This window comes from Phoca vitulina, unplaced genomic scaffold, assembly GCF_004348235.1.
Source record: "Phoca vitulina isolate PV1807 unplaced genomic scaffold, GSC_HSeal_1.0 scaffold27, whole genome shotgun sequence".
Taxonomy (NCBI): Eukaryota; Metazoa; Chordata; class Mammalia; order Carnivora; family Phocidae; genus Phoca; species Phoca vitulina.
In genome coordinates, this window is record NW_022589730.1 from 24,840,582 (window position 1) to 24,865,950 (window position 25,369).

General features: G+C 55.0%; 1 protein-coding gene across 2 annotated transcripts in view; it reads left to right on the top strand.

Moving 5' to 3' along the window:
* Nucleotides 1-117: 117 nt before the first annotated feature.
* Nucleotides 118-25,369, top strand: part of SMAD7 (SMAD family member 7) — a 29,683-nt gene continuing 4,431 nt past the window's right edge. The window contains exons 1-3 of one of the 2 annotated variants that reach the window (XM_032422790.1): nt 118-918; nt 2,275-2,328; nt 8,204-8,278. In XM_032422790.1, the coding sequence (XP_032278681.1) occupies nt 306-918; nt 2,275-2,328; nt 8,204-8,278 (742 nt within the window). In that variant the 5' untranslated portion in view covers nt 118-305. The remainder of the gene's footprint in view (nt 919-2,274; nt 2,329-8,203; nt 8,279-25,369) is intronic. The other variant, XM_032422791.1, reaches the window with a different exon arrangement.

A 25,369-nucleotide genomic window follows, 5' to 3' on the forward strand; every position in this document is an offset into this window, starting at 1 on the left:
TCCGGGGTGCGCCGGGGCCCGAGAGCCGCGCACGGCGCGGGCCGCGCGGGGTGGGGCAGCCAGAGCGCAGGCCCCCGAGCCCCGGCGGGCGCCCCCGGGCCCCCGCGCGCGCCCCGGCCTCCGGGAGACTGGCGCATGCCACGGAGCGCCCCTCGGGCCGCCGCCGCTCCTGCCCGGGCCCCTGCTGCTGCTGCTGTCGCCTGCGCCTGCTGCCCCAACTCGGCGCCCGACTTCTTCATGGTGTGCGGAGGTCATGTTCGCTCCTTAGCCGGCAAACGACTTTTCTCCTCGCCTCCTCGCCCCGCATGTTCAGGACCAAACGATCTGCGCTCGTCCGGCGTCTCTGGAGGAGCCGTGCGCCCGGCGGCGAGGACGAGGAGGAGGGCGCGGGGGGAGGCGGAGGAGGAGGCGAGCTGCGGGGAGAAGGGGCGACGGACGGCCGGGCGCATGGGGCCGGTGGCGGCGGCTCGGGCAGGGCTGGCTGCTGCCTGGGCAAGGCGGTCCGAGGTGCCAAAGGTCACCACCATCCCCACCCCCCAGCCACGGGCGCCGGCGCGGCCGGGGGCGCCGAGGCGGATCTGAAGGCGCTCACGCACTCAGTGCTTAAGAAACTGAAGGAACGGCAGTTGGAGCTGCTGCTCCAGGCCGTGGAGTCCCGCGGCGGTACGCGCACCGCGTGCCTCCTGCTGCCCGGCCGCCTGGACTGCAGGCTGGGCCTGGGGGCGCCCGCCGGCTCGCAGCCCGCGCAGCCGCCCTCGTCCTACTCGCTCCCCCTCCTGCTGTGCAAAGTGTTCAGGTGGCCGGATCTCAGGCATTCCTCGGAAGTCAAGAGGCTGTGTTGCTGTGAATCTTACGGGAAGATCAACCCCGAGCTGGTGTGCTGCAACCCCCATCACCTTAGCCGACTCTGCGAACTAGGTAAGAAGTTGTTCCGCGCTCACCCCGTTCCTTTCCCTTCCCCTGGCGCTCTGGTGGTGGAAGAACCCCCTTTCCCCTCGGGGCTGTGTGTGTGTGTGTGTGCGCGCGCGGGCGCGCGCAGCCCCCTCGGGGAGGGGTGTACATCCCCTCCTGGGAAGAGACTTTGGGGACAAAAGTAGAGAAAGGACACGGGGAAACTGCAAGGGCATTCCCTGGGGGTTCCCTTCCAGGTCTTTCTCCTTTGCTGCCCCTAGGTGGGCACACACTCCACAGGCACACACTCAGGCACACGCTCCACAGACACGCAGTTAAAAATGAGTTGCCTTCATTTCCACAGCAGCTAGGGGGTGCGGAGAGAAGTGGGGTCACGCCTCCCGTGCACCCGGAAAAGCGTTGAGGTGTGTGGCCGAGTTGGATTCGGTCCAAGCCCGCCAAGGAAGGTTGGGAGAAGCGAGTCGTAGAGGCTGGAAGTGTCTGTGCCTTCAGTAAATAAGGAGAGTCACGTCGGGATACTCCCTGGCCGCGCAGCCCTGGGGTCTTGGGGCAAAGAGGGGTAGGATGGGAGGCCCAACTGGGTATCTCCTCTCAAGTCCGCCAGCCAGGATGGAAAAGAGCCAGTGGTCAGAAGTCGGGTGTCCCCAACTTCTTCCTTTCTTCCAGTACAGTAAAGCACAGACTTGACTCCAGGATGGTCTGTCCCCAGCTCCTCCGAGCCTTGGTCGCCCCTTACTGCGCCGGGGCCTTGGCTTCGCTTCTGAGACCCCAGCCTCTCTCGCTCGATCTTGTCTCAGCCTCCTCCCCCGCTTCCCGTTCCTCCACGTCTCTGTGCGCGGCGGGGGATGTGTCTCGGGCTCCCGCAGATCCAAGTTCACCAGCGCACTTGGGGCGCGTCTCCCGGGTGGGCTGGTAAAGGGGATCCCCGAGTTTCTGCGCGGGTGTGCGGCGGCGGGGGGGGGGGGGGGGGGGGGGGGGGGGGGGGGCGCCCGGCGGGGGGGGGGGGGGGGGGCGGGCCCTGAAGGGTCGGGGGACAGGGAGGGGGCTTTGTCGCTCCCCGCCCCGTGAACTGGGAAGTGCGCGGCCCGGGCCGAGCCGGTGCTTTCCAGCGGGGCCGGCGGAGCGCGGCGGCGGCGGCGGCGGCTGCAGACGTGGAGGAGCGGAGCGGCGAGGCTGGCGCCAGGCGGCCTCTTTTGTTTATCTGACAGCTAAATATCAAGGCAATCACCGCCTCGCGGCCCTGCCTCCAACCCCCACAGCTAAGACAAACAGTTGGGCTAAAAGAATGCCTCTGTTATCATAAGTTTCTATCTCTCTTTCTCATGGCTCGGCCTTTATTTTCTCTTACTTTTTTAATTCCAGAGTCTCCCCCTCCTCCTTACTCCAGATACCCGATGGATTTTCTCAAACCAACTGGTGAGTGGATGATTTTAAAAATATCCTTCCTATCTTAAGTTAGAAACGGAGCCTCTAGAACGCGGATTTTTAGGTCGGGGCAGCGGCTTTGGGGAGGCGCTGGGCTTGCCCCGAGGTGATTCTGGGCTTCCTCTGTTGGAAGTTTGGTGGATTTTTCTGTTTTTGTTGTGGCTGGAGAGGGAGGTGTGTGTGTGCGTGCGTGCGTGCGTGTGGCTCGCTCTCTCTAGATTTTCTTTTTTGCAGAGGTGTTCCTAGATGATCTTTACGTTTTGTTCCTTTTTTTTTTATTAATGTATTTTCACTCTCACCAGAGTTGGCTCAGCTTTAACACGTGGAATTTGATCCACGCAGAGTGTCTCGAGCGCCAAATAGGACAGGTTGATGGGAAAATGCAGAGACTTTGTGCCAGCGAGTCAGTGAGACGAATGGATAATTCGATGAGAGGGAAGACAGTTTCAAAGGTGCAGAGAAGGCTTTGGTTGGAAGCAAGAGATTAGAAAATTTAAGAAGTCAAGGCGATGGAAGCAGAGCACACCTGCAAGTCACTTCGGCCCTGGGTTTTCTCAGAATTCTTGGTAGGGACTACACAAGTTTTTAGCACAGCTCTGCCTGCCTGTTGCTTTGTCACTGGGTGGCGTGGAGCCAGAGTAAAAGCCCATTTGAGACTGGTACTAGCCCCGTTGCGGTCCTCTGCTTTCAGCTGCTGGCTGGCGGGGCAGGGGCTCACCCTATGGAGCACGCAGGGCCAGGGGGCAGCGGGGCAGCGAAACTGGGGCTTGGGAGTGCCAACCCCGATGGGCCCCGGTGCCCTAGAGCCCCTTCTTCCACAGTGGGGGCGGGGGGGAGGATTCACCAGCCGAAAAGTACCGATTGTAACTTCCGGCCTTCAGGCCCACCTACTGGTACCTGAAGAATGCAAACCCTTGTGACATTTTTGTTTTGCCAGGGTTCTGGGCGCAGGAGACGTGAAGGGTTGGGCCCCATTTCTCTCTCGGAATTCCACAAGTCCTTCCACCTCATGAGTTTTGGCTGTTGGGCCTTTCCCCCCACTAATTAAAAGTTTTGCTGGGCGTTGTCATAAATTAAATACTTTAATGAACGGTGTAACCGAAGCCCGCGCTGGCAGCCAGCCCTCCCGGGACTCCACCGCTCCCTGAAGTCGGGAGGCGTTGCTCTCTGCCTGGTGCCTGTCTAATAAGTGCCTGCAAAGCATGTGATATTTTGCTTTCGATTTACAAAACACCAGATAAATGGTCATTAATGAGGAGATAACCGGCTCTCTGTATTTGTAACAAACGTTAACTGAAGTCACAACGCTGTTTTCTCAAAGAATGTAGCTTGACTGGGCTTTGACATCAAGACCCAGGGTTCTTTCATGAGGTTCGTCCTACAAGGGGCCATCTCTGCCCTGTTCTGGTTTTAACTTCTGTATCCTTCCCATCTGGAGGGGTTCCTTAACCGAGAGAAAGATCAGTCAACTACCTTGGCCCCAGGAGTCAAGATTGCTGGGGGGGCGGTCAATAAATGCTCCCAGAAACCTCTTAAAAAAAGGGAGGGCCACGCTGTCTTGGGTCTCCTGCCGAGACACCAGGATAAATCCGTTCACAGGATGCAGGCAGTCCTTCTGCTGGGCCAGGACCTCATTTTCAGTGAGTGGAGTGATAGATTTATTCATTAGCAAGTGTTGACATTAGGTAGCAAAATGTGTGTAAACAGAGAAGCCACAAAGACAGGAATGTGCCATTTCCACGGGGGAGAAAAGTTTTCCAGATCAGCCAATAGGAAGTGATTAACCTGCCAATCGGAAACTCAAACAGCTGGTTACTCACCCAAAACGTTTTGTTTAAAACAAAACAAAAGAAAGAAAAGGAATGTAAAAAGGCCCCGTTGTGTAGGGACAGGAGGTGGTAACAGGCGAAGTCCCCCCATGGAAGAACTGTCCTCACACCCTGGCGGCTGGCCAGGTCTGGGAATGGTGGGGTTGGGGACAGGGCAGGGGCTGGGGCTTTGAGGTTACACACACAGGTGGGATGCTGCCCCAGGTTTTCGTCTTCACCTTCCATATGGAAGGAGGAGAGTACTGGGCTGGGGAATTGAGATCAGCTGCTTGTGTTCTTAAGCGTCTGAGCCCTAGGCTGGATTTTTGGTCTTGGGTAACTAGGTGAGAACCAGTCGCAAGGTTTTACAATGGACAACTGTTAAAATCTTAACCAGTCGCACACCTCAGGGAATCCCTTCTGGGAAGTCTCCAGCTCTGGAAGAGGTGGTGGGAAGGGACCTGGGGCCTGGTACCTCTGCAGCCTTTGGAGGAACTCCGGGGCTTAAAGCTGGGAGCTCTCATTTTGCTGTGGTTCAGGCCATCCCGCGGTAGCCTCTGGTAGGGCCTGAGCTTTGTAGACCTGGGTGCTGGGTGGTCCCAAACCAGCAGGAACTTCCAGGAAAGAGTGAGACATAAGTGAACCTAGGGGCAGGGTGGCAGCTGGGACTTGGGGCTATTCGAAGTCAAGAAGACTCCCTCCCCTCCCACAAGGGATAAGGACATGCTGTTTCAAAGTAGAAGTCGGTGTATGGATGCTGAGGGGACTGCTCTGGGGGCTCTGCTCCCTGTGTCCTCTGTATCTGATGGCGTAGACGGCTTGAATGGCTGGCGGTGGGAGGGGTGTTGCTGGAGACACGACTTGAGTAGGCTGGGGACCCAGGTGATCAGTACCCATTTGGTGGATCAAGCCTCCGAAGCGTAGTTGAGAAGTCTGGGATCTAGCCCTGTTTTTACCTCTTAACTCACGCCTCTTAACTTTTCTGAACCTCTTTAAGTCCAGATGATCAAAGAGTTAAAAGAGTTAGATGATTCATTCATTTGCTCATTAATTGGTTCGTTCATTCATTCTACGGGGCCTGATGATGTGCCTGCCTAAAAATGTGAATGATTCCAATGCGGTGGATTGTGCTGTACCCAGGGTTCGTCTGAGTTGTGGTTGGGGCCAGAGCTGGGACATTGAGGGTAAGGCTGTAGTTGGGGGAGCGGGGATGGGGTTCCTCTGGCCCTGGTGCCACTTAAGAAGCTCAGAACTAAGTTGTCAGAACATCCAGGCTCTCCTGGAACCATTTCTTTCTTGGTAAGAGAAGTGGGATCCCCAGCTCCCTCACCTTGTACCCCCTCTGAACAGCTCATTCCTTGGCTGGTCCCCAGGTTTGTGTCTTTGAAGGACTGTTTTCCTTCCAGAGAACCCAGCACTTACTGGGCGCTTGGTAATGTTTAACGATGGATGAGAGCCAGGAATGGCCTAGAACTTCTGTGCGTGTGCAGCCTGGGCTCTGGAGAGCCAAGGACACAAGGCGGAGGCTGAGACGCTAACTTCGGAGGTCTAGCTCGCTGGAGCTTTTTAGTGCGTGAGGGATGGAGGTGTGGCCTCTTTGACCTTTACGAGCCTGGTGGTAGCTCGAGGCCAGTCTGGATGCTGGGACTGTCTCAGCCTGACTATGGACTGGGGATGCCTGTGGAGGGAGAGCTGTGGGATGGGCGCGATGAGCACCGAACTCTTGGGCGTGGCCCAGCTCACTGGGTGGCCCCTTGGGCTGTCAGTGACGCCTCAGTTTACCCGGGTGCGGGTTGAACAGGTATATTTTGCTACTTCACAGGGGTGGTAGGGAGGCCTAATTAATGTTTGTAAATCCCTCCTGAGATCAAAGGCTCTGCAGAAGGGCAGAGCACCATTTCATAAAAACGCTTGTGGTTGCCGCTGAGGAGCTGGCTTACCTTTGATCTGAGCCGGGCTGACACCCTGAATGTGGTCCCAGCTCTGCCCCGAGATGCTGGGCCCTTCCTTTGAAACACACACACACTTCGCCCCTGGGATTCAGCCAGCCGAAGCTGGAGGAAGGCGGGGCGCCGTGGCCGTGGATCAGTCATCATGTTTAACGTGGGGGTGTCTTCCGCTTGTGGGTAGGTAAAGCCTATCTCTAGAACATGGTGAAGGCCATCAAAGTAGTTTAGAAAGTGCAGGGTCTACACCAGTTAACAAGCGGCTCCATTTCCTGCTCCCCCTATTGTTTTGTATTTGATTAAGTGTATCCTGTAAAACTGTATATTCCTGTTAGGAATTACACTTTACCCTGATAAAATGAGATTACACACAGTCTTTTCTCTCTCCCCGGCCACCGCTGCTGCCCCTGCGCTCCCCCCTCCCCCGGTGAGAATTCTTGAAAAGTTGTTCTTCCAGGCTGAGAGAGAATGCCAGGGAATGTGGGGAAGGGGGGCGGTCCCTGGGATTAGTAGCTGGAGGAACCGGTGGCAGAAACCCAGAGGCGGTTTTGGGGTCCCGTTTAGGCCATGCTCAGCCCCCCACCTCTTTTTTGGCGGGGGGCGGGAGATGGAGACTGCTGATGGGGTACTTGCCTCTGGGCTGCCCGTGCATTTGAGTTCCTATATGCCAGTGTGGCCAAGTGGGTCCAGTGGGAAACTGGTAGGACCCCGGGGACATCCTGCTGGTGACCTGGGGTGCTTGGGGGGCTGGAATTGCACCATCTGACCTAGTGTGCTGGGGCGGAGCCGGGAAGCCCCTTTCCCAAGCCCGGCCTTTCTGTCTGGCTCTGGAAGTTTGGCATTGGCAATAGTGCATGACGGAGCTTAAGGGTCTTGTGTGTTTTTGTTTCATGGGACTAATTAGTTGTGGTTCGGAGGCATTATTTTTTGGTTTGGTTGCTTGGAGGGAGGTTGTCGAGTCTATTTTTCAGCCCGAATTGTCATTATCCTCGTTAACATTTAGGTCACCATTCTGAGCACCTGAGGGTGACAGAGATGTTGAAGAGAAGCTTCTAGTCTAGCTAGGGCAGACGGGATCTGAAGGTACATCAGCGAAGACAGCAGAAGGGAACTCCAAGTGCTGGGTGCCAGAAAGATTTTATGGGAACCGAGCGCAGGGAGCCTTGCAGGTCTGGGGCTGCCCGGGAAGGTTTCCAGAGATGAGGAGTTTGGACCAGGCCTGGAAGGAGGGAGAACATTTCCCCTCCGGCTGGGAGCCTTCATGAGAATGTTCTCTGTCCTGATCTGGTGGTGGCTTTACGCAGGTGTGTACACGAGTAGGATTCACCGGGTTGTTCTTGAGATTTGTACGCTTTGCCATACTTCTTGTACGTCAATTAAAAAGGAAAAAGCAGGGGTGCCTGGGTGGCTCAATCGGTTAAGTGTCTGCCTTGGGCTCAGGTCATGATCCCGGGGTCCTGGGATGGAGCCCCACGTTGGGCTCCCTGCTCAGCGGTGGTGGGGGGAGCCTGCTTTCTCCATCTGCCCCTCCCCACACTCGTGTTCCCACTCTCTCTCAAATAAGATCTAAAAAAAAAGGAAAAAGAAGGCCCCTCATTCAGCCCAAGGGAAGTCTTGAGAAAGGCCTAAAGGAACTGGGAAGTCTGTCTTTCACAAGATGAGGGAGAGACTGGTCTAGGGGAGTGGCAGAGAGGCCACGGGATCTGAGGAAGGAGGCTTCACCCTTGATCTTCTCTGGGATGGTTGGTAGGCAGACAGCAATGGGGTTGAGAAAAGAACCCAGGCGTCCTTTGACCTTGGGAACTACCTGGTTTCCTCAATGGGGGATTTGCAATAAAAGAAATTCCAGCCAGTCTGTGATCAAGCCTGACTTGACTAATGATTAACTGGCTGCCCAGAGCCCAGACGGGTGACAAGGTGCTGTGGTCTGTCTTATGATGGGCAGCAAAGCCTGAGCAGACCATTAATAATCAGCATCGCGGCGGGAGTCAGCTGTTTGGAATGTGTGGTTTCTCTTTAATGCTGTTTAGAATGTGCTTAAAAATTAATCTTGGTGTTTTTATTTATTTATTTGTGTATTTATTTATTTCTCTCTCCTTTTCAAATCCACAGCAGACTGTCCAGATGCTGTGCCTTCCTCCGCTGAAACAGGGGGAACGAATTATCTGGCCCCTGGGGGGCTTTCAGGTGAGACATTTTCTCTTCTTTTCCTGGCAGTTTCAAGACCTCTTGAAATGACTGGACACTGGAGGAATGGGGGTGGCCTTCTGCCGCCCCAGCTGGTCTGGGATTAATTCTCACTTTATGTGCTTAAACTGGATGCATCCGTGGCGACTCGGGCCCCTGAGCTGGTCATTCTGCGGTCCCCTACGCATCAGGACGCTGGGCCTGCTCCGTGGATGAGGAAGTGGGGGCCAGCTGCGGACTGGCGGGGTGCTGTTTCCTGGTTATTGTGAAAGTAGCTACTGGCTTGAGGGGCTTGCAGTTGCAGACTTGGGTGTCCATTAGTTGATGGGTTTAAACTCTTTTTTGCACTTGTCCTTAGTGCATCGAGTGCCTTGAAGGGGATGGATCCACCTTTTGGGAACTTGAAAGCAGATCCCAAGTGTAGGGTGGGAGTTCTGCATGGACGTTCTTGATGCTTCTTTGCAAGTTTTCCTTCCCAGGCTAGCTTAGTGCATTGTCTGGGCACGGGAGCCACAGGATGGAGGCGCTGCAGACCCTAGACACTTCGTAGGGCTACCCCGGAGGGAAGGTTTTCTTCCTCAGGGCCGATGGGTGTGCTTGAGGGCCTGGAATACCAGTGCTGGAGGGGTATGGGATTAAGGGAGGGGCATTGGGGAGCCCGAGCATCACTGTCCCTGAGGGGCAGGAGAAGAGAGTCATAAACTTGGAGAAACTCATTAGCAATGTAAGTGGGAAACATTTTCCTCTTTCTTAGAAGACATGGGTTTCCACCTGATTTTCCCACCCCGGTATGGCCGTCACTAGATTTTCTGAGAGCTGGCTAAAGCAGGAGGCAAAGTAGACTGGGGGAGGGTGGGGGGGGAGAAATTCCACAGAGTTCCGTGCATTTGTTGTTTCTTGCTTGGGGACGTTGGCATAGGATCATGGCAGCTCGGCTGGAAGCAGTAAAATTTGTCTCCAGGGGGGACTGCGAGGTGTACCCTCTTCTGTGAGGTGACCTCTGATGCCTCCAAGCCACGGTCATGCTCAGCTCATCCCGGTCAGCCCCTCCCAGGCTCTCCTCCAGGAACTGAGCTTGCCGAGGACGCCTTTAGGAAGACCCTTGTTTGTTTTTATTTCAGTACAATATATACTCCTACTGTTGTCTGCGACGGGAGAGTATTGTTTACACAAAGCTCCTAATGAGGAGTGAGCAGGAAGCGGAGGGGGCCCAGAGAGGGGCGGGGGCTTCGGGTGTGAGGACGGGGCTGGACCGCAGCGGTGGAGAACTTGTGAACTGCGTCTTTTCTGCTTTCTAAGGCTGAGAAAGTTCCTGAAAGAAAGAAGGCCAAGAAGAGGAGAGGGTCTAGGCAAAAGAACACACTCAGGATGTTGTTAGATGGGTTTATTTTTTAAATCCTGAATGTGTAGGGAGGAGCCCCAGCCCCTTCGAACCACATGAAATAAGCAAGGGAAGTGGTAGCTTTTGAAAGGGGGGGGGGCTTTTCGGAAGGGTTGTCTTACTGATAACATCTTGTCTGTCTCCTCTGCTGGGGGAAGTGACAACACCAGGCCGAGCATCTCCTCCCTTGGCCTGAGAGCCAAACGGCAGCATGCCCCAGGCAGCCCCATGGGAGATGGGTGGGCGCTTGACTTTGCTTTCCCGAAGCTCCCCCAGTCCTAGAAAGAAACGGGGAGGGGGGGTGTGTCTGTATAAAACAATGATTAACCGCTCCCCCCCCATCCCCACCCTCTAAGGTAATTGCAACCATTTAGATTACTAAGGAGCTGCTTAGGGAGGAGTGGTTGTGTCTGAAGGGATCGAATGGTTTAACAAAACTGCAAAAGGAAAAAGACCAGGGGGCCTCCACATGAAAGAGCATTTGTTTTGAATTTTAGCTCTTAATTTACTAATTCCCAAGGCTTCAAAGTTTGAGCTCTTTCTTCTTTCTGTTCAGAGTTGGAGCAGTTTATTAATAATGTGCTGTGGGGGGAAATTGAAGAAACTTGCTTTCTGGGTTGGTGCCCAGTGGTTTGGGGGTGTCAGGAGAGGGGAGGTGATGGGCACGGAGAAAGCCCGGGGCTACACCCTTTGGAGCGAGAGTGCCCCCTAAAAAGACGATTTAATGGCCCCGGTCCAGGACGAGGGTTTTGCAAATGGAGCGAGCCCAAACCTCCTCCTTCCCAAGTTGATCTTTCCATGGGGGGAGGGGAGGTGGCCTGGGTGTGTCCGCCTTGGAGGATGAGGCTGGTGGGGGCTGTGGTGGCAGCCTGGCTGAATGGGGCAGGGCCTGTGGCCGAGTGGGACGAGGCTGCCCAGGGGAAAGGGTTAGCAGAGGCCGGAGGGTGGGAGCCTCCTTCAGGAAGGGGGGGGCAAGTGGGCATCAAGGTGGGGAGCGGTGAAAGCGCCCACAAGGATCTGCCCCCCCCTCCCCCTTGGAATAACCTCTCTCAGTGTCTCTTTCACAGGCCCTGTGTGCTGTTTTCCTTCCTGTCCTGCCCTGGCTGAGAGCGGGCTTAATGAATGGGGCTCAGTTTAGGGTGGGAGGGAGGTCGGGAGCGGGAGCCAGGGCTTGATTCTCTTGGCAAGGGAAGAAGGGAAAGAAAAAACAGCCAAATGTGAAAATGTGCCTCGGAGGTGGGGGTGGGGGTGTGCTCCAAGGCATTCCCCTCCTGAACTGCCGGGGTGACTCCGAGGCTGGCCCTTCCCTCTCCTGCAGGGAAGGGGAGCGGGTGGGTGGCAGCCCTGGGAGTAGGCCCGCTGGCTGCATTTGGAATCCAGCCTTGCAGCTTGGGTCTGGCCGGGGAGGCGGTGGGCCCGGGCCTTCGGGACTTGCAGGGAAACATACCCCACCCCTGCAAGTTTCCTCAGTCTGGGAAAACGGCACATTTTTAGAAGGCTGGGACTTGCTTCCAGGAGACTGTACTTTCATTTCTGAGAGCCGGCTCTCGGAGACAGATGGCTGGCTTGGTGGGCATGGTTTTGTGCGCGCGCTGCACACGTACAGATAGACGGTCCCGTGCCCAGACGCGTGAGCAGGCAGGGGCCCCCAGGCAGGCTGGGGGATAGGCCTGGGTTCCTTGATGCCCACCTGGGGTAGGTGGGCGGTGGGGCAGCTTTCCCACGAGGATATGCGCTTCGGGGGTGGGGGCGTGTTTGTGGATGGGTTCTGGACTCTGGTTTGGCAGCTCCGAGTTCAGCTGTGTGTGTGCAGTGCCTTTTGAAAGGCATGCAACTCCAGAGTAGGCCCTTGCTCCTCGAGCGTGTCCTGGCCCGGGAAGACCCACCCTGGAGAGGTCTGATGCGGAGGGGAAGCTTCCAGGTTCGCCTGGGTGGTGGAAGCGGGAGCGTCTCGCTCCCAGAGCTTTCACCTTATCGCTGGTAATCAAAAGCACGTGCTAGAAGCTGCCATCTTTGCAGCCTCCGTCTGGAGTTCCTGGTGGGGCTTTCACTTAGTTCATCTGCTGTCCTGGTTTGGGTGGGTTGGAGGAACACCGTCTCTCTCGCCTGCGAGTTCTGGGTCCTCCTCCCTGTACATATTAATGTCTGGAGCCGGCTGTACGTCCCTCCCCGGGTTGGGGCAGGGATTGGAGGCCAGCAGTTTGTAGTTTATTTATAAACTTCAAGAGAGATGCCACCATGGAATTCAAGGAAGTGGGGGGCAGTGGTGACATAGATACTGATGTGTCTTGAGGGGTTGGGAGGGCAGTTGAGGGAGCCCCAACTCTTGGCTGTGCAGTCATGCTTGTTGGAGAGACACCGTTCCACCAGTCCAAGGGAGGGTCTTAAGAACCATGTATACCTTCTGGTTCCCACTTCTGGGTGATGGGCAGTGTCCTTAGGTCAGCGTGCACTCCTGGGACTTGTCTCTTCCTTCTCTTTGGTCCTTGCTGGCATCTATGATAGCTACGGAGAAAGAAGTCCTCAAAATTACCTCTATAATCTGGAAATGTGCTCTGGCTCAGTCCATGGTCAACTTAGGCTCAAACCAAGTAGCTTAGGAAAGATTGCTCCATCTTGTTTTTAAGCAAAGTTCATCAGCTCCATGTGAACAATTAGTTACTGTCTGGCTTGGAATGGTGATGGCACACTGGGAATAACTGGACCTGGGTGCCTGTCGCTGTGTTTTTCATGTCTCCTTCCTCTGCCTGGGAACAAACAGCTGTGGTTTCACTGAAGTCTCTGATGCCAGGGGTGCTGGTGGGGTGGTGGGGTGGTGGTGGTGGTGGTGGTGGTGGAGGAGGAGGAGGAGGAAGAGGAAGAGGATTGAGCTCACCCGAGCGGCCAAGAGCATGGGCTTTGGGGGGAGTCAGATGCAGCAGTGCATGTGACCATGAGTGAGCTCCTTACCTACCCACTCCCTTACCCCCCAGATGCAGACAGTCTGGATCTCTGGGGACCCAGCCCACAGCTCCCTAAATGCCAGTGTAATGACTCGGGGCCTGGGCCAGCTCACCTGGTGCACACCCACTCCCCCGTGAAGACCAGTCCTGGACGGCAGCACAGGCTTCTGCAATGCTTGAGGCCATGCTCTCAGCCCTGGATGAGGGCTCACTCATGAAATCCCCTTTGTCCTGGAAAGAATGAGGTAGTCAGGCAGGGGTTAAGTGCAGGGAGACAGCACTTAAAGCTCTCTGGAGCAAATCTGGGCTGCTCTCCTGGCCAGACTAGACGGGCTTCTGCCTCCTGCATCCTGTCACTGAGGCAGAACAGGGCCTCCTAGCCAAGGGGTAGGGGGCCAGGTGAGGGCCCGTTTCCAGGGTCACTTCTGGCTACGGTCTAGCACATTAAATCTCACTGCCCCCCTTGGACCTTTCCTTAGCAGAGCCTGGCTGTAGATGGGTGGACTTTAGACCTGTGGGGCCTCTCTGGCAAGCTCCGAGCCAATAGGACAGTGGAAAGGGAAGAAGTGCCATCAAGTTCAACTTCCTTTGCATCTTTATTGTTGCTGTTACTGTCCCCAAATCCTGCTCTTGGCCAGTGCGCACTGATCCACCGTGCTGATGCTGTCCACTGGGCTTGGAACCCGGGGTGGCAACTTCAGAGCAGGTGGGGGGAGGCGAGGCCTAGGGTGGTGGTCCCAGACTTGCCTGCACGTTAGAGACCCTGGGATCTTCTGAATCAGAGTGTGCGGGTGGGGGCCCGGCATCAGTATTTTGTGAAGCTCCCCAGGTGATCGCAAGTGTGCTGACAAGTTGAGGAACCCCTGGTGGGAGGGGCAGAGGGGTCTGTGTTCCTGCGGGGACTGTCATCTGGTGGCTTCTCTTGGTGGCCGCGAACGTGTCCTGTGATTCTGTGGCAGGTGTCCTGTGATTCTGTGTATTCTCTCTAGGGAAGAATTTGAGGATCTCGCAATGAACAACCTCTTCTCAAATGAGATTTTTGCTTGATTGACTTTGCGCCTTCTTCCAGTTAATTTTGCTGTTGTTAATGACACCGTAAAAATGACCCACAAGACAGAGTTTCCTTTTGGGGTGATAACAGTGTTCTGGAACCACGTACGAACTGGTGATGGTTACACAGCTGTGTGAGTGCACTCAATGTCACCAATGGTAAAATTTATGTTATGGGTATTTTACCACAATTTTTAAAAGGTAGTGACCTGTGGTAGCTTTTAAATGTGTGCAGAAATTTGGATAATCAAGGACAGTGATTCCAGAGAATAAAAATGGAGACACTTGTGTTAGGTGCCTGGGAGCTACTGTTTGACAGACACTCGTTCCCAAAGCACCTCTGAGGTCTCCTGGGTTGGGGGGCTCCCTTTGATGGGCCGGGAGCCGGTCTTCTCTGACGCTTAACTCCCTGAAGAAGTGGGGAGAAGCAGGCACTTCTCCGTGTTGATTTTTTTTTTTTTTTGACCTTCCCTTTTCCATGTGGGTTGCAGAAATGAGAGGCAGGAAAGTTCCCTGTGGTTCTTTCCAAGCCTGACCTTTCTGCAGGGGAAGTGAGTGCACTTGTTCTCTGTCTGCCCCAGATACTTCTTTCCCCCCAGGTCACGGCCAGCCTGGGGATTGGAAACCAAGCACGATGCAGGGGCTGTCCCCCAAAGCCTGGGGCCCCCCCCGCCCCCCTGCCCCTTCTTGGTGATCCAGACCCCTCCTCTGGCTCTCATGCCAGGGTCCCTGATCTGTGTGACATCCCTGCTTGAGGTTATAGGGCTGCAGAGGGAGGCGGGTGACTTGCCTGGGAGCCCTCCCTTTGCAGGAGCCTCGTGAAAGGTTACTGTACGACGCGGCCACTGGGAGGTCACCACTGGTCCTACCATCTTCCTCGCTCGGGATTGAATGGCTAGCCCGGAGTCTGGCCGGGTGCCTACTGTCACAGAGAGGCTTCCTCTCTGGGCTATTTTCAGCGGGAAGATATTATTAACTGCTGAGGCACAGTTCTCAATTTAGTGGCTATAACACACCAAGAAAGCAACATTGACTTTGTCAGCGACGGTTCTACCCAAACACACTGGGCTCCCCTGGCCCCTTCCATGTCTCCCCATGGGGTGTCCTTGGGCATCTGGGGTGGGGAAGCTGCGATCTGGAATTCTGTCTGCCACACAGAGATGAGAACCTTTTTAATGAAGCCAGTTCTTTAAAGGTGTAGAACATGATAATGTTTATATTCTAAGGTGGGGAGATTTTGTGCTGGGAGTGGGGCACTGGATGGAAAAAGAAACTTTCTGTGGAGTTGAGGACAGTTGTTTAAAACAGAATGATAACTTTCACCTTGTAAGCGAACAGGAAATATTGGGATAAGACAGGAAATTGCATCATTCCTCTTATAAGAACTCCAGAAAAAAGTTGTCCACGAAAGGTAGTGGTAAAGAGGAGGCCAGCCCTGGGGTTTTTTTTGTTGTTGTTTCTTTGGGTTTTCTCCCCCCTTCTTCCCTTCCACTCCCACGAGAACTTTCAGGCCATTTTCTTTAAGAAAGGGGCTGTTTGAGAACTTTGTTATTTTTATTATTTAAAAAAATATTTGACCAGAAGGGTCACCTTCAGTTGAAATGTTAACTGCAGCCTTATTTCCTGGTTCACTAAAGAATCTTTCATGACTTTTTCAGCTTCCTTCCCCAAATGGTGAGGCCAAGCAGCTCTTGGCTGGAAGTGGATTTTGGTTTGGCTGCTCGAGGTCCTCGACACTGAGCCCCACCCAGTGTCATTAGCTCAGTTTTAACTTGCAAAAGAAAAAAAACTCTTATTTTTTTGGTCGGGGGTAGTAGGTAAGAATTTGCTCATGCCCGCAGCTTTCCACCCCAGCCTTGCCTTCCCCTAACGTGGGTGCCTGGCATGGCGCAGGTGGGGAGTGGAGGCTGCCTTGATTTTTCCGGCCACAGAGCCCAGTCCCGTGTCCACCCCCACAACCCCCAGGAATTCCTTACTTTCTGAGACTATGTTTCTGGGGCACTAGTGAGGAGTGGGGGGGAAACAGGCTTCAGAGCTCCCCTGGTACAGCTGTGCTCTGCCCTGGGGGACGGGGGTGATGGGGCCCACCGGTCACCCAGAAGCTTCCCCCAGAAAGAGGGCTTGCCCACGCGCCCACAGGCCCATGCGGTGTGAGAAGTAGGTGGTATATTGTCCTGGGTGTAAAAACACTGTTTCCATTTACTCATCTCTGGGTTTCTGAATACCCCCCCCCTTGATGATGTCATTGTTCTGATGACACGGGCCAGTGCCCCAACCCGTGCTGCTAAGGGGCCCCCTTTAGGATGGAGACCAGAAAGAGATTTGTATGTGGCTTGCTTGCTCCCCACTCACTCCTGCCCCCCACCCCAGCTTTTTTTCCTTAGCGTGCATTGTTTTGTTTTCATAACACAACAAGAGCCCTGGGGTGTGTAAGAGCATTGTTGAACACTCGGTGAGCGTAACTTGTCCAAACAGAGCAGGACGCCAAGGCAGAATGCTGTGGGCAGGTGGTGAGCCCACAGAGGTTGCCGGGCCGGCGCCTGGCTTGGAAACACCTCTCTGGATCTGCCGCAGCTGGCTGGGAAGTAGGTGAGGACAGGGGCTTCTCTCTTCCCGCCCCCACCGAGCGCTGGGACGGGGCCTGGGCCTTTCTGGCTGACCCCCGGCTGGAAGGCATGCTGCCCTCCCAGCTAGGTTCACTTGTACCTCCCTCTGGCAGGTGTAAAGCTGGGTGGGCCAACTGCTTTGGGAGAAGCCAGCATGTCTCTGGTTCGTTCATTTAGTGATGATTTATTGAGCACCTACTATGTGCCAGGCTCTGCAAGGTGTGGACGATGCAGTTTTGGGGCCCCTGGTAGAAAGGAAGTGGTTTGTCTGGAGGTGTTTTTGGGTCAGTGAGGTAGAGGGCTCTTGAACGGGATTTGGCTGTGTCTGGAGTACAGACGGAGGGCGGCTTCTCGGGCAGTTTCTACAGGACAGAAGGAGCCAGGGCCCTGGGGCTCGGAGCCGGGCCATGGGGTGAGGTGTTGTAAGACATGGCAGAGGTGCAGGGATGGGCCCCTGGGGTGATTGTCTGAGCACGCAGGGGAGGCAGAGCCTTTCTGTCATCGGCTTTTGCCTTGGTTGTGTGGTCTGTTGAGAGTTGAGATAAAACAAAGCTTGTGGATAAACAGAGGTCTGTCTCCTCCGGCTCCAGCCCCACCCCCTCCATCCTCCCCTTGATTGTTACGATAACAGCAGTAACATTAGGAGGTACAGTTATAATCCAGACCCCGGTAGTACCTGGGTGCGCAGTGTGGAGGGAAGTGACCAGCCATGCACTGGCTCTGTTGTGGGACCACAGCCCCGGCTGGGGGCGGGGGAGGTCAGCCCAGACACAGATGTCTGGAAAGATAGTTACAGTGTTTTGACAGCCACGGGGCAGGTGGGCAATCTTTAAAGCCCTAGAGCTTGACTTTCCTTTTAGAACTCTGGTGGGCTTGATTCTCACGAAGAGCATTTGGGGATGCAGCTTGGCTTTTTAATTTTAAATCTGCCGGTCAAGCCCGTTTTTCTGAGGTGCCGGCGCCGTGCGGGAGGTCCCGGCCCACCGCAGTGGTTTTGTGCGAGCTGATCTAATAGGCAGTGACCAAAGCCTGTTCATTTCCACGCTCACCCCGCCCGACGGAGGGCTCCGTCCGTGGAGGCCACTCATTTCATTGATCTTCTCGCTCTGCTGTGGAACCCCACCGGCCAGAACAATCCGAGAGCTGGCTTGGCGTGGGGTTTGATCCAGGGCAGAAAAGGAAAGAACTGATCTCCACTCCAGTTTCATCTTGTCAGGCTGGGAGTTTCTGTCAGCAGACAGCTTAGTTCACTGGCCAGGGACTGTGAGTGGCTCTCGGGGTTGTTCATTTCAGAATCGCCTTTTTACTTTGAACTTGGGATGGCTGCTCAACAGGAACAGAAACAATATGACGCCAAGCTAGGACGGTGCTCTCTGTGGACGCACCTTTCCGTGTTTGCCACTCAGAGGTCACGCAGCTGCCCCCGCCACCCTGTCCCTCCAGCTTCCACTCTTCCAGGCCCCTAATGAAGTGGGAAGTGTCTCTTTCCCCAGTAGGCGAAGTGAACTGCGGAGGCCGGGAAGGGTCTAGAAAAGGTGCACGGGGACCTTGCCGGCCCCAGGGCACCCTCTTAGCCAGCACGGCCCCTCCCCCTCATTAATCAGTAACCCAGAGCGAAAAGAACTAGTTGAGTCTTCCTGTGAGCTGGGTGCACAGTACAGCTCTTAAAAATAGATGGGCCCCGTCTCCAGCTCAGTGGGGTCACAGTGAAGACCCTGCTGGGGAATGTTTCCTGGGGGAAGAAGTCAGGGGTGGGGGGCATGCAAAGATTTAGAAGTGAGTCTTCCCAACCCCCAACTCCCAACCCCGAGTCCCGGGAGGGGACCTGCAGAATGACAGTGGGAGGGAGAGCGCCCCCCAGGTGTCTGTCCCTAGGGGCTGAAGGTGGGGCTTTTGGCCTTCGGTCCGCAGGGCCTCACCTGTCCTGGGCCTCAGTTTCCTCATCTGCAAAATAAGCGGTTGGACCTGGTCTCTCCCAAGTTCTCTTGCAGAATCTTGCAAGGCATCCTGTGATCCGTGTGGTCTTTGGTTCTTGGATTTGAGGGCGGGTGGGAATGAGACCCCCTGTTGCTGAGGTGGTGGGTAGTTAATGGCCTCCTGCATTCTCGAATAAAAAGATTATAGTTCTTCGCATTTCTTGGCTTGCAAACTCTCCCAAGAATGAAAGTTGAGGAATCTGTCCCCATAAAAATGCATTATGCATACCAAAGTTTGCATACATTTCCAGGGGGCCTTTATGCTTGTGATGGGCGGAAGCCCACCGGAGAATCTCCTGTACTTAAGGCCTCCAGGTTAATGGGGAGCATCGGAAAGCATTAGGAGAGTGGGGCCTTCTCTTCTGTTTTCAGGTCTTTTTCTTTTTCCTTTCTCCCTTTCCCTCCTTTCCTTTCCTTTCCCTTCCAACTTCTTTTTGGGCAAAATATACCCCACATTTCCCATCATGACTCTTTTGAAGTGCACAGCTCAGTGGCATGAGTCCATCAGCTCGCCAGGCAGCCACCCCCACCGTCCTTCTCCAGGACCTCTTCTCTTTCCTAAACTGAAACTCTTGTCCCCTCAAAACCCTAACCCCCCAGCCGGCCCCCCACCCTGGGCAGCCACCATTCTCCTTCTGTCTCTGCATTTGACTGTGTTAGGTACCGCATAGGAGTGCAGTCATCCTGCATGTGACCTTCTGTGGCTGGGTGATTTCACTCCACAGAATGTCCTCAAGGTTCGTCCTCCTCCTAGCCCGCGCCAGAATGTCCTTCCTTTTTTAGTGTGTGTGTCTCTACATCTTTATTCGTTCATCCTTCAATGGACACACTTGGGTTGCTTCCACTTTATGGCTGTTGTGAAAAATGTGAACATGCTTGCAAATAATCTCAAGACTCTACTGGATACATTTCTGGGTCATGTGGTAACCTCAGGTTTAGTTTTTGCAGCAGCATCCTCGGGCAGCACCATCTTGGCGTGTGTGTCCCTGGACCCATGGTGTGGGGTGGAGGAGTTAGACTGGCCATCACGCTCCTGGATGCAACTGGGTGGGTTTGAGGGGGAGCCCTGGCTCAGGGGGTGGGGGTGCCGAGTCTGACCGGGGGCGGGGGGAGGCGGTGGGGGGGTGGCCTGGCCCTCCCTCCTATAAGCCAGATTGGAACCCCAATTTATGTGATGCCTGTAGCCCTCTAAAACGTGGGGGCACACAGCACTGAGCAGCTGGTGATTTACGGTGGGCTCTGGGGGCCTTCCGATGGCAGTCCGGGGTAAGGGAGGCTTCATTCCTCTTTTCACGGGGCGGGCCCCCGGGCCTGGGAGGCCCTGGGTGCTTTGGGGGTGAAAGGCCTGGGGTGGCTGAACAGTGAGTGTGTCAAAGCCAGAGAGATTAGATTACAGAGGTAGACAGAAGTAATGATTAACTTTTCCAGTCTGCACACTGTCTCCAGTCTGTCGTACTGTTGTTTTTCCCTGTGAGTACAGTGCGGGCCTGGCCTGGCCAGGCCCTGGTGTTGGGTTGTAAAGAAAGAGGAGGAATGACGGCTCTGGGAGCAAGCAGGGGGGCGGGGAGCCAGGAGCTGGCCAGAGAGGGAGGCTTTTCCATCAGATCCTGCATTGGAATTTATTGGCCGGAATGCAGTAAATGTTCAAAATGCCATCCCATCCAACAGTTTTCATAATTGTTATGGAACAAGGGGAGCTGGGGGAGGGGAGGGATGAAAAGGACTTTTGTTTCTCCCTGTGTTTTTCCACATCTTCGACGGTTTTCCTACCCTCTAGAAAAGCTGGAGCTGTGTGGGGGGATGGGAGGGGCAGGGCAGGGCCCGTGTCTGGGTCCTTTAATACTGGACTGCCTTTCGGGGCACTGGAGGTCAGTGTGCACGAGGCTTTATTAAAAGGAGGCCCCCCTGCAAAAGCAGCTCACTGCAGAGCCCCCAGACCTGCAGAACCAGGCGAGAACTGTTCTGTACCTCTGGGGGTCGTGTCCTGTAAAACAATTGACGTATGCATCCATTTTCATTAAGATTCTTACTGAGTTTGAACATTTAGCCCACATACTTACAAGGGGTCAACACAGAGAAGAAAATGAGGGACCTTTTGGTGGTTTAAGAGATGATTCTTTGGTTGGATTCATGGATGCATTCCCACTTGGGAATCCACATGTGGAAGTTGCGGGGAGGTGTCTCTGGTCTTTCCAGGAGGGAGGTGGGGGGGGGTAAGCCTGGAGATTTGACTTGGACATCTTCCTGTTGGGTGATGGCCCCACCTCTTGTTGTGTCTTCCTGGGAGTGGCCAGGGTCCTACCAGTGGGCAGGCAGGTGCGCAGATACATGTCATGCAGGGCTGGGGGGCTGTCTGCTTGCAGGTATGTGAATGCCCTTTCTGAAGAGAGCTGCTGAGTTATTTGGGGGCGGGTAACGGTGGGAACTTTATGGTGCACGTTGGAGGGGAAGAGTCTTGAGCTTCAAACTTGAAATGATGAGGCTGGGTGCACACTAACAACAGCCAGAGAGGCCCATTTACTGTAAATATTATGAATGGAGTTGGCCGGGCTGGGAGTCCCCACCCTTCCTCTGAGTCCTCTCAGAGCCCGGCAGAGCTGGCCTCCTCAGAAGGCAGGCAGCCGGGTACACGCTATAATTTGCATGGCTGAGGGCTGGGGCACAGGAAGCCGTGTCAGCCCGGCTGGCGAGACAGACGGGAGCTCTTGATTTGTGTGGCTTCCCTCCCCTGCCCGGCACTGCCCTCGATTATATTCTCTGCTGGCCAAATACTGCTCTTAGAAGGGTCCCCCGGGCCGGGGGCTGTTGCCTTGGACATTTGAGGGACTTGGGAGACGGGTGGGGCCCGTTTGGGGAGCGGGAAGAGGGGGAGTCCATTTTAGCTTTAGTAACTGATTACTCATCATAATTTGTAAGGCGCAGTCACGAATCAGTCTCCTAGACCGGCAGGATCTGCCAAATCGGTGAGCTCAAGAGAGCTCGCAGGAGGAGGGTGGTGATGGGCGAGAAACGTGAGGGTGCCAGGCCTGGGTGGACATTGGACGCGTAGTGGTGATACGGCAGACCCTCCCCCGGGGACCCGCCTTTTCCTGAGGGTGAGGAACGACGAGACGGAGAGAGCGCAGTTCGGAACTCCCCAAGTTTAAAAAGAAAACCGGTTTACAGATGGACACAGCAAAATCTGACTCAAATCTCCTTTGCCTTTTGATTTTGTTTTGTCTTTTTTTTTTTTTTTTAAAGATTTTATTTATTTATTTGAGAGAGAGAATGAGAGACAGAGTATGAGAGGGAAGACGGTCAGAGGGAGAAGCAGACCCCCCGCTGAGCGGGGATCCCGATGCGGGACTCGATCCTGGGACTCCAGGATCATGACCTGAACCGAAGGCAGTCGCTAAACCAACTGAGCCTCCCAGGCGCTCCTGATTTTGTTTTGTCTTGATTGTTGCAGATTAAATGCAAAAATGTGCCAGGCTCCCCAAAGTGATTTTCTTATTTTCTGGAAGGTAGTAAAAATAATGGAACCAGCGTTAATACTGATCGGGCACTTCTGTGAATCACAGAGTGTAGCCAGAGACTGGAGAGCCCGAAGGGGGCCCGTTGTGCCCTAGCCTCCTACATATTAGTTAGGGATGGGTCAGACTGAGCCTCTGGGAGGGCAGGCCACTTGGCCAAGATCATAGAGCGGCTTTGCTGGCAAAGAAACCTGGTTCATTCCCCGCTTGGTGCGGGGGAGCTGGACCCCACGCTCAGCCCTAAAGAAGGCGTCAGATTTCCAAAGCGTGTTCCAAAGGACACTTAATTTTTTTCCTCTAGTATTTGGAAAGGGCCAGGAGCCTCAGAGGACGGAGGTGGCTACCCACTGCGGCTCCCCCGGCCAGTATTACGGCCTTGAGTTCCAGCTCTGTTTGGCAAGTGATCTGTGCCTCTTTTCCCCCTTCTTCAGCATAAAGACAGTAATGGGATGCGACCTCATAGGGTTGTCATGATCCCCTTCCACGGGCCTGTACATAGTAAATGCTTATTAGGTGCGGGCATGGCCCAGACTGTTCACTTCCCTGGGGGGGAGAGGAGGTGGGTAGCGTTTTCTAAGCAGTTGGAGAACCCAAGACAAGATGTCTGAGAGATGAGACCAGCATGTGTAGGCACAAGCCAGGTCCTGGCCCCTGGCCACTTTGTATCATATTGTCACAACAGCCCTATGAGGCTGGCCCTGGGAGCTCCGTTTTAGGGAAGAACTTAAGTCACTGCCAAGGTACCATGGGAGGTCGGTCTGAACGGGGTGTGTGACCCCACAGCTGGGGGTGGGGGGTATTAACACAACCCCAGAGTTCCCGGGGGGGGCGGGTTTTGGGGAGCTCAGCTGGTTGGGCCCCAGGGACCAGGGCGCGAGTACCCCGGCCTCTGAAGCAGACCCTATGCTACCCCCTGCCCCGCCCCTCGCCCCCAGTCCAGCCACCTCAGTGGAGAGATCTTGTTGCAGAGCTCTGAAAACAGCCCAGCTTTCTCAGCCCTGCCTTCTACCAGCTAGAATCCGTTTCCTGATCTCTTTAGTGGAGGAGCTTGGGGTAGTGGTGATGGGTTGAGTCTGAGCGTTTTCAGGGCTAACCAGAAGTGTTTCAAGTGTGTTTCATCCCCTATGGGTAACTTGTTCCAAACCCCAGGGTTGTCCGTAGGAATCCGAGGGAGCCCTGGCGGAATCTTCGGTGTTCTGGATGAGGTCGTAAACAAGGCAGATGAGAACTCGCTCCAGAACCTGAATTGAGCCCAGACACCTCAGCAAGTGTTTACGTGTCTCCTTTGAGTTCATTTGCGTCTTGGACAAGAGACCCGGCAGGGTTCCTGGTTCATTGCGAGTGTTTGGGTTGAGAGGAGATGGGACGGATCGGCACTTGGGTCCCCTGTTATCTCGGTCCTTGTCCCCGAAGTGGGCTGGTTGCTCTCCGAACAGCCAGTTCCCGACCAGGGTGGGGAACAGGGCTGACCGGGTGCTGTTAACCTTTGAGATGTCTGAGGTGGGGGGAGGACAGGATGAGGCAACCCTTGGTGGCGCCTGAGTACCGAGGAGGGAGGACCCTGGACCTGCGGCAGGCGGGGCGTGGCCGTGTTTGCGTTCCAGGGTTGCCAGGTTTAACTTCTGTGTCTCCCTGTGTGCCCTTTGCTTGCCCTCACCCAGCTGCGTGAAGGCAGCCGTGTCTGCCCAGTCTCCCTCTGCTGGGCTGCCGGGGAGGGGGCGTGCAGGCCTTGTCCCACTGTGGGATTTTTAGCAGAGACATCTTCCTTTTTATTTTTTTAAGATTTTATTTATTTGAGAGAGAGAGCGCAAGAGCGGGGGAGAGGGGGAGGGAGAAGCGGACTCCCCGCTGAGCCCGATGCAGGACTCGATCCCAGGACCCCAGGATCATGACCTGAGCCGAAGGCAGACGCTTCACCGACTGAGCCACCCGGGTGCCCCAAGACATCTCCCTTTATAATCCAAGTGCCTCGCAGAGATGAGAGTGGGTGAGACCCCTCCTTGCCCACCTTTTACTCCCGCCCACTGTGTTCCTGTCCCGAAAGGCCAGAATCTCGGGGACCCCTTTCCCCAGCAGCACTCCTGTGCGTGCCCTGTTCTCAGGGCCCCACTGGGTGTTTTTGGAATGGTCCTGCCTCTTTGGCCCTCACGGTCGACTTCGTAAGTGAGAGACCAGAAATGGTACCATTGAGTCCCTGAGCTTGCTCTGTCCTCCCTCCCTCCATGTCTCTTCATGTCCCCACACCTTCAAATAACAATGGAAAATCCTGGGGTCTGGTCACCTGCTGCCATTGAGAACCCCAGGCGTGAGAGTCATTCATGAGCCTCCGCTCTTCTAGAAGGGTCAGGTCTGTTCATTCATGACCAGGGTAATTAAATAACTCTTTGTAAGAGGCAGGGAGCTCCTTGTTAAGTGGTCTTCCCTAATGCAAGTGCAAACACAAGTAAAATCCTTTCCCTTCTCAACAGCCACCCCCCCTTCCTTTTAAAGGGTAGATTTTTATGCTTTAAGGGAAATGAAGAAGGGGAGGGGGAAAACAACCTTAAAGGAATTTTAGGCGGATTCAGCATTTTTCTGGGGTTGCTCCAAAAATTCCCTAAACTGTAATAAAAAGAAAAAATTGTGAGCAGGCATCTGATTAGTTGGCTTTTTACAACACAGCTTTTCTTTTGGATGCTTTAAAATGCACAAATACGGTTTTAAAACAAGCCCCTGTATAGTTTTCAGAGGAGGGAGAGAAGTTGCTGAAAATACCGGAAAAGGTTGTAAAGCTGAGGGAAGTTAACAAGGGCCTGTGAGTCTTGCCTTTGGCTTCTCCTCATGGAAGCCAAAGTCAGGCTTCTGAGGCTCTTCCTTAGTCCTGGGAATGAGGGAGCCTTTTCTGTGTGAGAGCCTCCCCGCTCCTCCCCCTGCGGCCAGGGAAGCCCCTCTAGGAGCTAAACGTTCACACAGACCTTTGTGGGGAGACGCTTGTGGGCTGTGGCCCAGTTCAGGGAACTGTGCTTCTCTGAAGAAAGATGATGCTGAGTGTTTCCCAGAAATAGCCCAAATGGTGGGGAATTTGGGGCAAAGCTCTGAGTTGGCAACGTGGGATGTTGTCCCGGGCCCCCAGAAATGGTAATGCGGTAAAGAGGCCTCCGCTGGTGGGATGGTTCTGCTGGAAGGCATGTTCCTGTGTGCAGAGCTGGCCCGGGAGCAGTGAGGAGAGGGGGTATCCAGGTGCTGGGAGGCTGGGGGTGACCGTGGGGCAGGCTTGGAGGGGCAGGACCGGGGAGGAGCCGGCGAGGGTCCTGCTGTGGCGGCTTAGGGCACCTAGTGGACTTCCAGGGGTCTTGTTCACACACAGGGACACCCATACGCCGCTGGTGATCTGGGCAGGGCCATTAACCTCCACAGAAAAAGGCTTTTTCCAGGGATGTCTGGCAGCAAATTGCTGGGTGGACTGGCGGGCTACACAGATGAAAGAGAAATCCGCCAGAACTCTTCCCCCTCGCCGCCCCCCCCCCCCCGCCCCCAGGGCTCCCGGCCAGTCCAGTCGACCTCAGGCCCCAGTCCCCGCCCGGCTTCCCCTGCCCCCAGAGGCTGCTGGGCAGACGGGGCCCCCACCCCTTTCTGGTGGGCCTG